The 17,411-nt window shown below is 33.0% G+C and overlaps 4 protein-coding genes and 1 non-coding gene across 5 annotated transcripts; 2 read left to right on the plus strand and 3 right to left on the minus strand.

Moving 5' to 3' along the window:
- Positions 1-8,610: 8,610 nt before the first annotated feature.
- On the plus strand, positions 8,611-9,085 carry LOC106450338 (polcalcin Bra n 2). Its single transcript, XM_013891986.3, has one exon. It carries the CDS (start codon positions 8,658-8,660, stop codon positions 8,907-8,909), a length of 252 nt encoding a protein of 83 aa, XP_013747440.1. The 5' UTR covers positions 8,611-8,657; the 3' UTR covers positions 8,910-9,085.
- A 228-nt stretch (positions 9,086-9,313) lies between these two features.
- TRNAE-CUC lies at positions 9,314-9,386 on the plus strand. Its single transcript has one exon. It is a non-coding gene; the product is annotated as a tRNA-Glu (tRNA).
- A 124-nt stretch (positions 9,387-9,510) lies between these two features.
- Positions 9,511-11,845, minus strand: LOC106447606 (cytochrome P450 89A9). The gene is made up of 2 exons (XM_013889569.3): positions 10,566-11,845; positions 9,511-9,931 (listed from the first exon to the last, which is right to left on the minus strand). Exons 1-2 carry the CDS (start codon positions 11,731-11,733, stop codon positions 9,588-9,590), a joined length of 1,512 nt encoding a protein of 503 aa, XP_013745023.2. The 5' UTR covers positions 11,734-11,845; the 3' UTR covers positions 9,511-9,587.
- A 943-nt stretch (positions 11,846-12,788) lies between these two features.
- On the minus strand, positions 12,789-14,515 carry LOC106447608 (peroxisome biogenesis protein 19-1). Its single transcript, XM_013889572.3, has 5 exons — positions 14,257-14,515; positions 14,081-14,120; positions 13,607-13,895; positions 13,066-13,382; positions 12,789-12,978 (listed from the first exon to the last, which is right to left on the minus strand). The coding sequence occupies exons 1-5, from the start codon at positions 14,297-14,299 to the stop codon at positions 12,933-12,935; spliced, it is 735 nt and encodes a 244-aa protein (XP_013745026.2). The 5' UTR covers positions 14,300-14,515; the 3' UTR covers positions 12,789-12,932.
- Positions 14,516-15,272: 757 nt separating this feature from the next.
- On the minus strand, positions 15,273-16,622 carry LOC106447607 (RING-H2 finger protein ATL51-like). The gene has a single exon (XM_013889570.3). It carries the CDS (start codon positions 16,437-16,439, stop codon positions 15,459-15,461), a length of 981 nt encoding a protein of 326 aa, XP_013745024.2. The 5' UTR covers positions 16,440-16,622; the 3' UTR covers positions 15,273-15,458.
- Between the last annotated feature and the right edge of the window lie 789 nt (positions 16,623-17,411).

Genomic DNA, 17,411 nt, shown 5'->3' on the forward strand with positions numbered 1-17,411 from the left:
TAAATGATCTATATACTCCTATTTCTTCTTTAACATACACTTATTTTTTTTTCAGTTCACAACTCTAACATAGCGTTTCGAAATATACAAACGCTATCTTTAAAACCCGCGTATATCAAGCATAACACAATTGAAAAAAACGCTATTCCGGTCTGCTATTAAAACCCATTTTTCTTGTAGTGTGAAGCTTATAATCTTTAGTATTGTTTTAAAATTTCTAACCACATTCTACATTTGTATTCCTATGTTAAACTCTCTTTCATGGTACATGGGCATCATTCTTATTTTTTATCAGTTAATTTAGTAAAATCGTATATATTTTCTAAATTAGTGGACTAACCACTATAAAATTGCTATTCTCTTGAGAAATAGAGACAACAAAGGTTTCAAACCTCTTCGGCCATCATCATATGTTATTGCAGGATTCAACTATGTATTAAAACATTATTTTTCGTATTTTTTGAATTTTTCTCAAAATCTATTTGTTAACCCCTACGAAAAATATTGAGTTTTTTTGGTAAATGTTTTATATATTGAAGCTTATAACCTTTAGATTTGTTTTAATATTTCCAACCAAATTCTATATTTGTATTAATGAATGCTAAACTTCTTTTCATGGACACGGACATCGTTCTAAATTTTTATCAATTAATTTAGTAAAACTTCATAGAACCCTAAATTAATGGACTAACCACTATAAAATCGGTATTCTCTAGAGAAATGAAGACAAGAAATATTCTGAAACTCTTTTACCATCATCATATGTTAATGCATGATGTAACTATGCATTAAAACAATATTGTTATAGTTTTTGAATTTTTCTCAAAATCTATGACCCCAACGAAAATATTGAGTTTTTTGGTAAATACTCTATATACTGAAGCCTATAATCTTCAGTATTGTTTTAGACTTTAAAGTATGCTAAGATATCTTTCATGGTACATGGGCATCGTTCTAATTTTTTATCAATTAATTTTGTAAGACTTCATATACTTTATAAATTAGTTGACTAACCACTATAAAATCATTATTCTCTTGAAAAACAGAGACAACAAATGTTTCAAACCTCTTCGACCATCATCATATGTTATTTCAGGATTCAACTATGTATTAAAACGGTATAGTCGTATTTTTTGAATTTTTCTCAAAATCTATGTGTTAACCCTACGAAAATATTGAGTTTTTTTGGTAAATGTCATATATATTGAAGCTTATAACCTTTAGATTTGTTTTAAGCTTTCTAACCACATTCTACATTTGCATTAATATATGCTAAACTCCTTTTCATGGACACGGACATCGCTCTAAATTTTTATCAATTAATTTAGTAAAACTTCATATAACCTCTAAATCAATGGACTAACCACTATAAAATCGTTATTCTCTAGAGAAACGAAGACAAGAAAGGTTCCGAACCTCCTTGACTATCATCAAATATTAATGCATGATGTAACTATGTATTAAAACAATATTGTTATATTTTTTGAATTTTTCTCAAAATCTATGGTCCCTACGAAAATATTAAGTTTTTCGGTAAATACTCTATGTACGGAAGCCTATAATCTTCAGTGTTGTTTTAAACTTTCTAACACATTCTACATTTATATTAAAGTATGCTAAAATATCTTTCATGGTACATGGGCATCGTTCTAATTTTTTATCAATTAATTTTGTAAAACTGCATATACGTTCTAACACATAGATTTCTAACATATGTTATTGTAGGATGCAACTATGCATTAGAATTATATTGTCATATTTTTGATTTTTTCTCAAAATCTATGTGTTAACCCCTACTAAATATTGAATTTTTCGATAAATGCTATATATATACTTAAGCCTATTATCTTTAATGTTGTTTTAAAATTTCTAGCCACATTCTAAATTTTTACTAATGTATGCTAAACTCTATTTCATGGTACATAGGCATCGTTCTAATTTTTAGTTAACTAATTTAGTAAACATGCGTATACTTTCTAAATTAGTGGACTAACCAATATAAAATCGTTATTCTCTTGAGAAACAGTGACATCAAAAGTTTCAAACTTCTTTGAACATCATTAAACGTTATTGAAGGATGCAACTATGTATAAATACAGTATTGTCATATTTTTTGAATTTTTCTCAAAATCTATGTGTTAACAACACCCTACGAAAATATTGAGATTTTCGGTAAATACTCTATATACTGAAACCTATAATCTTTAGTATTGTTTTAAAATTTCTAACCGCATTTTACATATGTGTTAATGTATGCTAAACTATGTTTCATGGTACATGCACATCGTTATTTTTTTTTATCAATTAATTTAGTAAAACTACTTATACTTCCTAAATCATTGGAATAGCCACAGTAAAATCGATATTCTTTTGAGAAACAAAGACAACAAAGATTTCAAACCTATTTGACCATCATCATATGTTTGTGTAGGATGCAACTATGCATTAGAACTATATTGCCATATTTTTGAATTTTTCTCAAAATCTATTTGTTAACCCCTACAAAAATAATGATTTTTTTATAAATGCTATATATACCGAAGCCTATTATCTTTAGTGTTGTTTTAAAATTTCTAGCCACATTCTACATTTTTACTAATGTATGCTAAAATCCTTTTCATGGTTTATGGCCATCGTTCTAATTTTTAGTCAATTAATTTAGTAAAACTGCATATATTTTCTAAATTAGTGGACTAACCACTATAAAATCGTCATTTTCTTGAGAAACAGTGACAACAAAGGTTCCAAACCTCTTTGGCCATCATCATATGTTATTGCCGGATTCAACCATGTATTAAAATAGTATTGTCATATTTTTCGAATTTTTCTCAAAATCTATGTGTTAACTAACCCTCACGAAAATATTGAGTTTTTCGGTAAATGATCTATATATTGAAGCTTATAATCTTTAGATTTTTTTAAAAAAATTATAACCACATTCTACATTTTTATTAATGTATGGTAATCTTCTTTTCATGGTACATAGACATCGTTCTAATTTTTTATCAATTAATTTAGTAAAACTTTATATAACTTCAAAATCAATGGACTAACCACTATAAAATCGCTATTATCTACAGAAAGGAAGACAACAAAGGTTCCAAACCTCTTTGACCGTCAACATATGTTAATGCATGATGTAACTTTGCATTAAAACAGTATTGTTATATTTTTGAATTTTTCTCAAAATCTATGTGTTAACTAACCCTTACGAAAATATTGACTTTTTCGATAAATGCTCTATATACAAAAGCCTATAATCTTCAGTGTTGTTTTAAACTTTCTAAACACATTCAACATTTGTATTAAAGTAGGTTAAAATATCATTCATGGTACATGGGCATTGTTCTAATTTTTATCAATTAATTTTGTAAAATTGTATATACTTTCTAAATTAGTGGACTAACCACTATAAAATAGCTATTATTTTGAGAAACGGAGACAACAAAGGTTCCAAACTTGTTTGAACACCATCATATGTTATTGAATGATGCAACTATGTATTAAAACAGTATTGTCATATTTTTTAAATTTTCCTCAAAATCAATGTGTTAACCAGTACGAAAATATTGAGTTTTTCGGTAAAATCTCTATATACTGAAGCCTATTATATTAAGTATTGTTTTAAAATTTCTAACCACATTATACATTTGTATTAATGTATAATAACATCTCTTTCATGGTACATGGACATCGTTCTTATTTTTATCAATTAATTTAGTAAAACTGCATATACTTTCTAAATTAGTGGATTAACCACTATAAAATCGCTATTCTCTTGAGAAACGGAGACAACAGAGGTTCCAAACCTCTTCGACCATCATCATATGTTATTGCAGGATTCAAATATGTATTAAAACAGTATTGTCATATTTTTTGAATTTTTCTCAAAATCTATGTGTTAACAACCCTTATGAAAATATTGAGTTTTTTGCTAAATGCTCTATATATTGAAGCTTATAACCTTTAGATTTGTTTTAAGATTTCTAACCACATTCTACATTTGTATTAATGTATGCTAAACTCTTTTTTATGGACACAGACATCGTTCTAAAATTTTTTCTATTAATTTTGTAAAACTTAGTATAACCCCTAAATCAATATAGTAACCATTATAAAATCGCTATTCTCTAGAGAAAGGAAGACATGAAAGGTTTCAAACCTCTTTGACCATCATCATATGTTAATATATAATGTAACTATGCATTAAAACAATATTATTATATTTTTTGAATTTTTCTCTTAATCTATCCCCTACGAAAATATTGAGTTTTTCGGTAACTGCTCTATATACAAAAGCCTATAAATTTCAGTGTTGCTTTAAACTTTTTAAACACATTTTACATTTATATTAAAGTATGCTAAAATATCTTTCATGGTACATGGACATCGTTTTAATTTTTTATCGATTAATTTTGTAAAACTGCATATGCTTTCTAAATTAGTGGACTAACCACTATAAAATCGTTATTCTCTTGAGAAACGGTGACAACAAAAGTTCCAAACTTCTTTGAACATCATCATATGTTATTGAAATATGCAACTATGTATTAAAACAATATTATCCTATTTTTTGAATTTTTCTCAAAATCTATGTGTTAACCCCTACGTAAATATAGAGTTTTTCGGTAAATGTCTATATCCTGAAACCTATAATTTTTAGCGTTGTCTTAAAATTTCTAACTACATTCTAAATTTTTGTTAATGTATGCTAAGCTCTCTTTCTTTCATGGTACATGGGCATCGCTTTTTTTTATCAATTAATTTATATTCCCTAAATCATTGGAATAACCACAGTAAAATCGTTATTCTTTTGAGAAACAGAGACAACAAATGTTACAAACCTATTTGACCATCATCATATGTTATTGAAAGAGACAGTTATGTATTAAAACAGTATTATCATATTTTTTGAATTTTTCTCAAAATCTATGTGTTAACCCTTACGTAAATATAGAGTTTTTCGGTAAATGACTATATACTGAAACCTATAATTTTTAGCGTTGTTTTAAAATTTCTAACTACATTCTAAATTTTTGTTAATGTATGCTAAACTATCTTTCTTTCATGGTACATAGGCATCGTTCTTTTTTTTATCAATTAATTTAGTAAAACTGATTATACTCCCTAAATCAGTGGAATAGCCACAGTAAAATCGTTATTCTTTTGAGAAACGGAGACAGCAAAGGTTCCAAACCTATTTGACCATCATCATATGTTTGTGTAGGATGCAACTATGCATTAGAACTATATTGTCATATTTTTGATTTTTTCTCAAAATCTATGTGTTAACCCCTACAAAAATATTGAATTTTTAGATAAATGTTATATAACTGAAGCCTATTATCTTTGGTGTTGTTTTAAAATTTCTGGCTACATTCTACATTTTTACTTTACTTATGTATGCTAAACTCACTTTCAAGGTACATGGGGATCGTTCTAATTTTTAGTCAATTAATTTAGTAAAACTGCATATACTTTCTAAATTAGTGAACTAATCACTATAAAATCGCTATTCTCTTGAGAATCGGAGACAACAGAGGTTCCAAAACCTCTTTGACCATCATCATATGTTATTGCAGGATTCAACTATGTATTAAAACAGTATTGTCATATTTTTTGAATTTTTCTCAAAATCAATTTGTTAACCCCCACAAAAATATTTAGTTTTTCGGTAAATGCTCTATTTATTGAAGCTTATAATCCTTAGATATGTTTTAAAATTTATAACCACATTCTATATTTTTATTAATATATGCTAAACTCTATTTCATGGTACATGGACATCGTTCTAATTTTTTATCAATTAATTTAGTAAAACTTTGTATAACCTCTAAATCAATGGACTAACCACTATAAAATCGATATTCTCTAGAGAAAAGAAGGCAACAAATATTCTAAACCTCTTTGACCATCATCATATGTTAATGCATGATGTAACTATAAAATCGCTATTCTCTTGACAAACGGAGACAACAAAGGTTCCAAACTTCTTTGAACATCATCATTGTTATTGAAGGATGCAACATGTATTAAAACAATATTGTCATATTTTTTTAATTTTTTCTCAAAATCTGTGTTAACCTCTACCAAAATGTTGTCCAAAAAAAAAAACCTCTACAAAAATATTGAGTTTTTCGGTAAATGCTCTATATACTGAAGCCTATAATCTTTAGTATTGTTTTAAAGTTTTAACCACATTCTACATTTGTGTTAATATATGTTAAACTCTTTTTCCAGGTAAATGGGCATCCTTCTTATTTTTTATAACTTAATTTAGTAAAACTGCATATACTTCCTAAATCAGTGGAATAACCACAGCGAAATCGCTATTCTTTTGAGAAATTGAGACAACAAAGGTTCCAAACCTATTTGACCATCATCATATGTTTGTGTAGTATGCAACTATGCATTAGAACTGTATTGTCATATTTTTGAATTTTTCACAAAATCTATATGTTAACCCGCTACGAAAATATTAAATTTTTCAATAAATGCTATATATACTGAAGCATGTTATCTTTAGTGTTGTTTTAAAATTACTAGACACATTCTAAGTTTTTACTAACATATGCTAAACTCTATTTCATGGTACATGGGCATCATTCTAATTTTTAATCAATTAATTTAGTAAAACTGCATATACTTTCTAAATTAGTTGACTAACCACTATAAAATTGTTGTTCTCTTGAGAAACAAATACAACAAAGGTTCCAAACCTCTTTGATCATCATCATATGTTAATGCATGATGTAACTATGAAAATATTGAGTTTTTCGGTAAATGTTCAATATACTGAAGCCTATAATCTTTAGTATTGTTTTAAAATTTCTAACCACATTCTACATTTGTATTAATGTATGTTAAACTCTCTTTCATGGTATATGGGCATCGTTCTTCTTTTTTATCAATTAACTTAGTAAAATTGCATATACTCCGTAAATCAGTGGAATAACCACTGTAAAATCGTTAGTCTTTTGAGAAACGGAGAAAACAAAAGTTCCAAACCTATTTGACCATCATCATATGTTTGTGTAAGATGCAACTTTGCATTAGAATTGTATTGTCATATTTTTGAATTTTTCTCAAAATCTATGTGTTAACCCCTATGTAAATATTGATTTTTTTATAAATGATATATATACTGAAGTCTATCATCTTTAATGTTGTTTTAAAATTTCTAGCCATATTCTACATTTTTACTAATGTATGTTAAATTTCATGCCATGGTACATGGTCATCGCTCTAATTTTTAATCAATTAATTTAGTAAAGCCTATAATATTCAGTGTTGTTTTAAACTTTCTAATTACATTCTATATTTGTATTAAAGTATGCTAAAATCTCTTTCATGGTATATGAGCATTGTTCTAATTTTTTATCAATTAATTTTTTTAAACAGCATATACTTTCTAAATTAGTGGATTAACCACTATAAAATCGGCTATTCTCTTGAGAAACGGTGACAACAAAGGTTCCAAACTTGTTTAAACATCATCATATGTTATTGAAGGATGCAACTATGTATTAAAACAGTATTGTCATATTTTTAAAAAAATTCTCAAAATCTATGGTGTTAACCCCTACGAAAATATTGAGTTTTTCGTCAAATGTTCTATATTGAACCCTATAATCTTTAGTATTATTTTAAAATTTCTAACGCATTCTACATTGGTGTTAATATATGTTAAACTCTCTTTCATGGTACATGGGCATCGTTCTTTTTTTATCATTTAATTTAGTAAAACTGCTTATACTCCCTAAATCAGTGGAATAACCACAGTAAAATCACTGTTCTTTTGAGAAACAGAGACAACAAAGGTTCTAAACTTTTTTGACCATCATCATATATTTGTGTAGGATGCAACTATGCATTAGATCTGTATTGTCATATTTTTGATTTTTTTTTCAAAATCTATGTGTTATAACCCTTACGAAAATATTGAATTTTCGATAAATGTTATATATACTAAAGTCTATTATCTTTAGTGTTGTTTTAAAATTTCTAGCCATATTCTACATTTTTACTAATGTATGTTAAACTCTCTTTCATAGTACATAAGCATCGTTCTAATTTTTAATCAATTAATTTACTAAAACTGCATATACTTCCTAAATTAGTGGACTAACCACTATAAAATCGTTATTCTCTTGAGAAACAGAGACAACAAAGGTTTCAAACCTCTTTGACCATCATCATATGTTATTGCAGGATTCAATTATGTATTAAAACAATATTGTCATATTTTTTAATTTTTTTTATTTTTTCTCAAAATCTACGAAAATATTGAGTTTTTCGGTAAATGCTATATATACTGAAGCCTATAATCTTTAGTATTGTTTTAAAATTTCTAACCACATTCTATATTTGTATTAACAAGTCATATAAAATATGTTTATTAATATGATCCGTATTTTATAAAAACAAAGCTTATGTAATAATATCAAAGAATGCTATTACTAATATAAATTGATAGAAAAAGGTAATGACCGTCAATGTATGACCGAGTCACATTCTAATTTCGGTAACATCAGTTTTCTCCTTAGATTGGCCTAGTTTAAAGCATTGCCTCAGCTTCTTCACGTTCAAGTCTCTTTATATAAATCTTTACGATCATTTAATTCCTCTGATACCAAAAGAACACAAACCTATAAACAATGGCTGACGCAACCGAAAGAGCTGAGCACGATCGTATTTTCAAGAAATTTGATGCTAACGGAGATGGAAAAATCTCTGCCTCCGAGCTTGGAGATGCTCTCAAGAACCTTGGCTCGGTCACTCACGACGACATTAAGCGTATGATGGCTGAGATTGATACCGATGGTGATGGATACATATCCTACCAAGAATTTTCTGATTTCGCAAGTGCTAACCGTGGTCTCATGAAAGATGTCGCCAAGATTTTCTAAGCGAAATATTAAAATTCAATTTGAGCTTTAATCATGTTTAATTTGTTTTTGTAATGACAATCATTTGATTAAGTATGTTTTTATTATGTTTTCATTTCATGTAATGGATTGTAATGATATAATTGAAGAATACACCATTTTTTTAAATGATAAAGGGATTTGGTTCTAGAAAATAATGTAGTAATTTATTGAAATAAACAAATATTCCAAATAACGTTCCAGGTAAATCCCATTATACAATTTAGTAAAATTTTATTGTGAGAATGAAAAAAAGAAATACTACAATTATATTAAGAGATTAAAATTTATAAAGACAATTTAGTGGGTTAATTCTCTTGCTTTTTAAAAAGTACAGTTGGTTCAGTTAGATTTTCAAGACGACTATAAACAACACATTCAACAAATCCGTCGTAGTCTAGCTGGTTAGGATACTCGGCTCTCACCCGAGAGACCCGGGTTCGAGTCCCGGCGACGGAGATTTTTTTAATTTTAATTTTACGTTTTCACCCAAAAAACATGGCAAGTCAGTGAAGTCTTGTTAATACTGTATTCAAATTAATTGTGCTAAGTGCGATAATGTAGTTTTTAGTATCCTTAGATATTTCAAAATAAAATGTTTGACTATAATAAAAACATATATATATTTTACATACATATTGCCATCAAGTCAAAGCAACATCACTTTCTCCTTGGATACATATTTGCCTTGAAAGGAGTTTTCATGACCATTGTGATGAACTGTTGCTTCTCAGAGAGATCAACCTCTTCACCTTCTACGCATTTCCACTCAAACTTCCAAACCAAATTGGCCACATAGTATTCAAGGTGAAGTAGCGAAAGACCGTAACCCGGACACATCCTTCGTCCGGCTCCAAACGGCATCATCTTGATCTCACGAGTTCCGGTCATATCGAACCCATGCGCTTCCCCGTTCTCTAGAAAACGTTCTGGCTTGAACGTTAAAGGATCCTCCCATATCTTCGGGTCACGGCCCATTTCTCCTACCATGAAGTTTATAGTACCTAATCTCAACACAAATCAGATAAAAATGATGTTACAAATAGCTTCAGGGACTGAGCACTAAACATGAAACAACAAGTGTATGTAGAGCCGGTCTGATGAAACTTTGGCCTTAAAATGTTAAAGAGGAAATATAAATAGATATAATAAATAAACAAAAAAAATATTAAATCCTTTTAATAGATTTTTTTTGGTCCCTATAATCTCAATACCATGTATGAGTGTAAGGTGAAACTAGTATGCATCCGGCGAAAATCGATCATATTTAAAACACTGGACCATTAACAACATATGCAAACGATTCTAAAAATAAATATTAAAAATCAAAAACTAAACATATAAATTATTATGTTTGACAAAAAAACATATAAATTATTATCTAAGACTTTAAATTTATAGCTTATAATTTTTTTAAAAATCATTAATATATAAATAAAAAATAAATTTTCAAACTACCTCATTAAATATTTTTGAACATGAACTAAATAATTTGAGCACTGGACACACTAAGTTTGGGTCCTTGTGGTGCATGGTTTTTGAAACTTAATAATGATTAGATTTAAAAAATTATTACTACTATATTGCTAGTTCATAGCACTTGTAGCAATAGTCCCTATATGTATAACGGTAAGCTACCTTGGCGCGGAACGAGGAAACCACCCAAAACGGTGTCGTTAGTGACCTTATGGTAAGACAAGTAATGACCAGGAGGGTGTCTTCTCAAACTCTCCAAGATCACAGCTTTGAGATAACTCAGCTTCCCCAAATCCTCTTCTCTGATCTCTTCTCCTTCTTCCAAAACACTCTTCATCTCCTCGTACACCTTCCTCTGTATCTCCGGATACTTCACCATGATCGCCAAGATCCACTGCATGGCCGTCGCGGTAGGATCCGTCGCCGCGTTTAGAAACTCCGAGCAGAGGCTCACTATCTCCGAGTCGCTCAGCTTCCTCTTCTTCCCTTCGTCTTCCTCCGTCGGAATCTCGAGATTCAGCAGCGTGTCGACGTAGCAGAGAACATCTCCGGAGGTTTCTCTCCCCCTAGCGTTCACGAATTTGAGCAAGACGCTCTCCTGAGACTTCCGGAGTTCTAGATACTCTTTCCACTTTCGCCGGAGCAAGAACTTGGTGACGCTCGGGAAGATGTTGAGGACGCTGAACTTGGTGTAGCTTATGAGCATCTGGTACTGAGCCTCTTCGATCTCTCTGATCTCTTCTCTTTTAAGTTTCTCCCCGAAACACATCAGAGCCAGCAGACAGAACATCGCGTGTCGGAGATGATCCAAGGCCTCCGAGACGAAGCCTTTCTCTCTCTGCTCCGTTTCGAAGAGATCGACGAGAATCTCCAAAGCCCATTTCCTCGACGGCCCATGGGCCTTAACGCGGGCCGGCTGGAGGATTTCTGACGTGAGGTTCCGGCGGAGGGTTCTCCAGAGAGAGCCGTAGACGGAGGAGTGTATGTCGTGCTGGTTGCTCGTGATGACTCTGGTGGTCGGGAGAGCGAGGGGACGGTCGGAGAAAACGGCGCCGTTTTGGACGAGGGCTTCGTGGGCGAGGGACCTGTCGGTGACCCATATGGAAGGTTTTGAGCCTACGTGGAGGGTTATGATTGGTCCGTGACGGGAGGATAAGTCGCGGAGGACGCCTTGGAAGTCTGAGAAGCTGTTTTTCTTGAGCCAGATGATGTTTCCGATCACCGGGAAACGAGGTGGGCCTGGTGGGAGTTTGTGGGGAGGGGAGAAGAAGATGAGTTTGATGAAGATGAGAGAGATGATGGTGAGGAAGATGATTGTGATGATCTCCATTGTTGCTTGCGTTCAAAGTGGAGATTAAAGAAGGGAAAGGGAGTTACTACTTTTATAACTTAGAAGAATAAAATGTATGGAACAAAATATGCATAGAGATTAGATAAAATCATAAAAATGAGTTATTTCATGTGGCTGAAATTGTAAGAAAGCTACTATGTTTCTTTTATGGGCCATCTTAATTTGAATTTATATGTAATAATCACTATCAAACAGGTATTTTTTTTTAGGATTTTTGTTCAATAATCTTTTATCTCTGTTTAGGTTTTCTACACCGTTGATTAAAATTGATCACATGACTTTTGAAGTAGATATTTCTCTAAACTGTACACGCAATAATGTTGTCAGCACTCTTCACCGTCTTGTATCATTTGGTAAACTGATATCATTGGAAAACAAACATTAAAACAGGCAGACACGTACGTTTTCTTTAACTGTTAACTAAAAATTCTCTGTTGTGAAATGAGTGAAATATATATAATCTTGTGATTGATTGTGTAACGTGTAATCTGATCTAGATTTCGTATTAACGTTTTAGTTAAATGGAGGAGATATGTGGATAACAACAACAAAAGTAGTCGAATAGAAATGGAAGGAACTTTGACAAGTGAGTCAGTGACTAAGTGAGGAATGGTAACGTGTACGCGTCTCTGCTTCTGTTTTCTTGTCCGTTGCAAAATGCGTGTAATGAATACATTGCTGAATATTTTCGGTTACTTTGTAAGTTAGTAACTTTGTGTCTTCATGCAATTATTTGCCATGCATTTTTCCACACACGAGAAAAGGTTGTGGTCTTGATCACATGGAAAGAATGCAACTATTTTTATCAGTACACCAGCTATTACGATGGTGATTACTTGTGGTAGAAACATATAAAAGGCACGTGATATATATATTATTCTTTGTTGGTACTCTGAAAGGAGCTTGAGTACTCACTGTGTTAGTGGCTAGCCCTTAATGAGAAGTTGGTTGCCATAGCAGATGATTGTGCGAGACTTGATCACACTTATAGCTTAAGACCTTTGTTCTATAAACCTCTGCCTTTTCTTCTTGTATAACACGCGTTTAAAATTCTTGTATTGTTTTGATTTGAGACTGACATTTATTTGTGTGGGTGAAAATGCAATAGTACATAAATCATATCTTTGATCACACAGAGATTCTTGAAGCTTTTTGGTTCCTTGACACAAGTGATTCCATCACATTATACAGCAATTTGGTGAAGACTCAAGCATCTCTGGAGACCTGTGGATAATACACACATGAAACATTAGGTTTTTCCTAAGTTCATAAGGAAAGCAACTGATATAAATGAGGAGAAAGGGGACTCACATTTGGCCTAGACTTGCGAAATCAAACCCAGGATCCATCTCCTGAACGATATCATTAGGTGGTTGTCCACACTCTTGCATCTTCTGCATGATCTCCATAATCTTGGATGAATTGTTCGGTTCATCCTCGTAAACCGCATTGAGCTCTTTGATCAGCTTGTACTGCTGCGAATAGCGGTTATAGTCTTCTTTGCTTATACTGCCTTCATTCTCCTCTAGCCATTTCGGATACCTTGCACCGATCTCCTTCATTGGTTCGTGGAGAATGTCTTTCGACAGTAGCTGTTGCATCATCGTTTCCACTATTGATTCCAAGTCCTATGCATAAATAAACAAGAGGAGAGAAGAGTCAAACAAAGCAGAAGCATTATCTTCACAAATGAGCTCCATCTATTAACCTTAACATATCATAAAGAAAAATCTCTACCAAACAGTGAGAGCAGTTAACTCCTAACCTTGAAGAAGACACACAGGATAAGAAGAACCACACTTTTGGTTCTACTAATCCCTACTTGTAGCAATAAAGTAAAAGGAGGCTATACCTGAGATCCAGCGAGACTCTCGAATTGCTTGAGAAAATCCTCGACCATAGCATCATCATCACCAGAAGCTGGTTGCTGCTGCTGCTTGGAAGAGATAGATTCCACAGTTTCTCTAGTTTGTTCCCTAAGCTTATCAAGAGCTTCTGCGACATGATCCTGTTTCGAGACTTTCTGCTTTCCCTTGCTCTTGATTCTCATATCAGGTAATCCCATTCCGAGACCTTGGACTCCACTCGGCAATGGAGACGGCTCTTGTTTCTTTTTCTTCTCATTCTCCTCCTCGCCTTCCCTATGGTTTCCACAACAGAACATCCCAAAAACAAATCAAACTAAGACAGAAAGTTTGAGACTTTGGAGCTACAAACGTAGGAGAAAGACCAATCTCGTTTCCAGAGCTATTCATAACCGAAGCTAAGACATAAAGTCTGAGACTTTTGAGCTAGAAACAGAGGGAGTAAAGATAAAAGGAGTAACCTTTGAGCAAGATTGAGATCTTTGAAATCATCCAATGCACCTAAGCAAAAAACCACATAGAGAATCAATACAAATCTCAAAGGCAGAACCTTTCAACAATCAGGAGAGATGGGCAGGAACACAATTGCATAGGATTCTAGGAAACGCATATTGGTCGATGAATCACGAGAACTTACTATCGAGAAGCTCGTCTAAGTCGTCGGTGTGATCGTTAGCCATTTGCTTACGGCGTTTGGTCTCTGTGTGTGTGAACAATTCGCAGATTGGGAAGAGAGGAATCTGAGGAAGATTGACAGAAGAAGAAACCTTTTGGTTTTGCCTTGTTTAGGAGACGGTGTGATTGATATGACGCTTTCTTTTGGAGTTACGGTGAAGCTCAAGGTCTCGAGATCCAACGACTGTGATCACTTTTCCCATTTTATTATTTAAATGTCTCTATCCAACGGCTGCGATCACTTTTCCATTTTTATTATTTTCCCATAAACAAATACACACAGAGTCCCAATTTAGGCATGGCACAAAAACCGAGAACCGAAAACCAAACCGGAACTGAACTAAACAATCGAATCCAAAACCGAACCGAAATTCTAAAATAACTGAATGGTTCATATATTTCTATAGCCGAACCAGAATCGAACCAAGAACCAAATGAATATATGAATATATGAAATATAATATATACCTAAAAATATTAACTATATTGAGTATTAAAAATACTAAATATTGTAAATGTATTACTTATATACCGAACAACCCGGAAAATTGAAATATCCGAATAGTTTCTATCTAAAGTATTTAAAATATTTAAATTATCCTAAGGAACCAAATTACCGAATAGTTTTTATCCAAAATATTAAAATTTATCTAAATTACCTGAAAACTCTAAAAAATCTTTTTTATCCCGAATTATCCAAAATTAACCAATAAACCCGGAATCAAACCTTAACTGAATTGAATCTAAAATTTTACTAGATATTAATCGGTTCTTATAGTTATTACCAAAACCGATTCGGAAACCGAAAGAACCTGAAACGGATTCCAACTGAATTTTATAGATAACCGCAACTGTTCCTAAGCCCAAAAAACAAAAATCAAAAGAACCAGACCGGAACGCCCATGCCTGATCCAATTTGCTTACCGAGTTATGTTCTTCTTAAGCCCGTTAAACGTTTTGCAACACGAATGCCTCAAGTCACCAAAGTGGGCTAGAAACTATAATAAAAGCCCATCATGAGTTTTACATATAAAGGGTAAAATGGTTTTACCGGTAAAAGATTACCAACCGTATAAATTGTCTAACTAACCAACACAGTAAAAGCCAATTCGCATTTTGACTTTTCAGTAATTTCAAAATTTCTTAAATCTTAAATCATTTTTTTCAACTGGGTAAACGGTAATTCTTTGCTTTGCCGTAACTCCGCGCCAGAAAATTCGAAACTACTCCAGCTGTTTGATTCGCCGCCGAATCTGACGGCGGCGGAGGCGTCTTCTCTCCCTCCCCATCTTCTACCCGCCGAGAAGTCCCCACACCCGCCGAGTCTCCATCCTCTTCAATCTCCCGGAGTATATCCGCGATCAAGACAACGTCACCTGAGTTTACCGACGCCGATCTACGATTCATCTGATGTTCCGGTGGTTTTGGCGTCGATCCACCGTTCACGTTAGCAGCAACCGTCTCGCTCCGAGATCTATTTTCCAGATCTAAGTTAACGACGACGGAATCAACCGAAACCGAATCAGACTCCGTTACGATCGGTTGATCAGATACCGCGACGGATTCAACGGCGTTAGTGACGGTTACGCTGATCTCCGCGCGGCATAGAGGACAGTTAGAGTGAGACTTCAACCAAGTATCAATACACGCGACGTGAAACGCGTGGCGGCACTTAGGCAGCAATCTCAAACTCTCCTCCTCCTGAAACTCGCTCAAGCACACGGAGCAATCCGAAGACTCCACGAATCCATCTCCCTTCCTGTATTTATAAACCGTTATCGATTTAATCAGAGTCTCATCGAGTCCAATCGGATTCGAAGCTCCGTTGCTTCTCTGCCACGTGTCGGTGACGACGGCGGAGGAAGAGATGGTAGCTCCCGAGGAGCGGCGGCAGTACTTGGAGGTGAGTGTGTAGTAAGTGACGAGGATGAAGGCGCTAGCGAGGATTCCGATGAGAGCGATGAGAAGAGGGGAGAAGTCGGAGGAGGAGGAGGAGGAGGAGTCTTCGTCGTCGAGGAAGAAGGAAGGAGGAGGAGGGAAGATGATGTAACACCATTGAGGGCAGTAGACGCTGCATACTCCTTGTGAGCAGTCTCGGTATGAATCGTATTGATCCCATGGGTTAGGGATTCCTGTAGAACCCATTGATGGTGTTGCAGAGGAGAGAGAGAGGGATGGAGGAAGAAGAAGAGCGGTGAAGTTAATATCATTAGAGGGGACAAATGATTAAATTAAGTGAATGTTTATGATAGCTTTATATGATGGTAATACTAAATTACTAATTTAGTTAATTAAGTGAATATTCTTCTTATAAAATCAAGAAGAATAAACTTAAACTAAAGGTGCACAATTTGCTTTATTTATTTGTTCTTTTATGCTTCTATTTTATCTTCTTGTAAACAAATTAATAAGGGGAAATTTCCAAAATAGCACATTTCTAAGTTTATATCACAAAAATAGCACTTAAAAACTAAAATGACCAAAATAGCACCTTTTCTAAATTTATCCTTTGAAAATTTTAATTTTTTTATTTTTCAAAATTTGAAATCTTATCTCCAAAACCTCATTTCTCAACTATAAACCCTAAACTCTAAACTCTAAACCCTAAACCCTAAACTCTAAACCCTAAACTCTAAACCCTAAACCATAAATTCTAAACCCTAAACCCTAAACTCTAAATCCTAAACTCCACCCTTTAACTCTAAACCTTAAGTTTTTGACTTTTGATAAAACACTAAGTGCTATTTTTGTGACTTTTGACCTTGAGTTCTAGTTTGAGAACAAAAACTTGATTTACTGCTATTTTTGTTTTTTTCTCGATTAATAATGCATACCTTGTGAAATGGGTTAGTGGAATAAATGGAAGAAGTGTTGACGAAGGTGGAATACTTGAACATGGGCCACATGGATGAACAAAGTTATCCACGTATCTATTAGTTTTGTGGTCAGAAAAAATACAGTACAGTTTACATCGTGTGTATACAAAAGTATCAACGTCGTATGTATGTAGTAGTATACAACACAATTACGTTTGCCTTATACAAATAGAATCTTTGCATGATTAATATACTCTTACAAAACTATTCTATAAATTAGTATTCGTGGGACGATCGATTG

Source organism: Brassica napus, chromosome C3 (genome assembly GCF_020379485.1).
Source record: "Brassica napus cultivar Da-Ae chromosome C3, Da-Ae, whole genome shotgun sequence".
Taxonomy (NCBI): domain Eukaryota; kingdom Viridiplantae; phylum Streptophyta; class Magnoliopsida; order Brassicales; family Brassicaceae; genus Brassica; species Brassica napus.

What these genes read in the sequence shown, in the direction of transcription:
- LOC106450338 (XM_013891986.3), top strand. Translation starts at nt 8,658, where the DNA reads ATGGCTGACGCAACCGAAAGAGCTGAGCACGATCGTATTTTCAAGAAA.
- LOC106447607 (XM_013889570.3), bottom strand. Translation starts at nt 16,439, where the DNA reads ATGGGTTCTACAGGAATCCCTAACCCATGGGATCAATACGATTCATAC.
- LOC106447608 (XM_013889572.3), bottom strand. Translation starts at nt 14,299, where the DNA reads ATGGCTAACGATCACACCGACGACTTAGACGAGCTTCTCGATA. An exon ending in GATCTCAATCTTGCTCAAAG is followed by an intron (nt 13,896 to 14,080) that starts GTTACTCCTTTT and finishes TGGAAACCATAG; the next exon opens with GGAAGGCGAGGAGGAGAATG. An exon ending in AGAGTCTCGCTGGATCTCAG is followed by an intron (nt 13,383 to 13,606) that starts GTATAGCCTCCT and finishes ATTTATGCATAG; the next exon opens with GACTTGGAATCAATAGTGGA.
- LOC106447606 (XM_013889569.3), bottom strand. Translation starts at nt 11,733, where the DNA reads ATGGAGATCATCACAATCATCTTCCTCACCATCATCTCTCTCATCTTC. An exon ending in TTTCCTCGTTCCGCGCCAAG is followed by an intron (nt 9,932 to 10,565) that starts GTAGCTTACCGT and finishes TGTTGAGATTAG; the next exon opens with GTACTATAAACTTCATGGTA.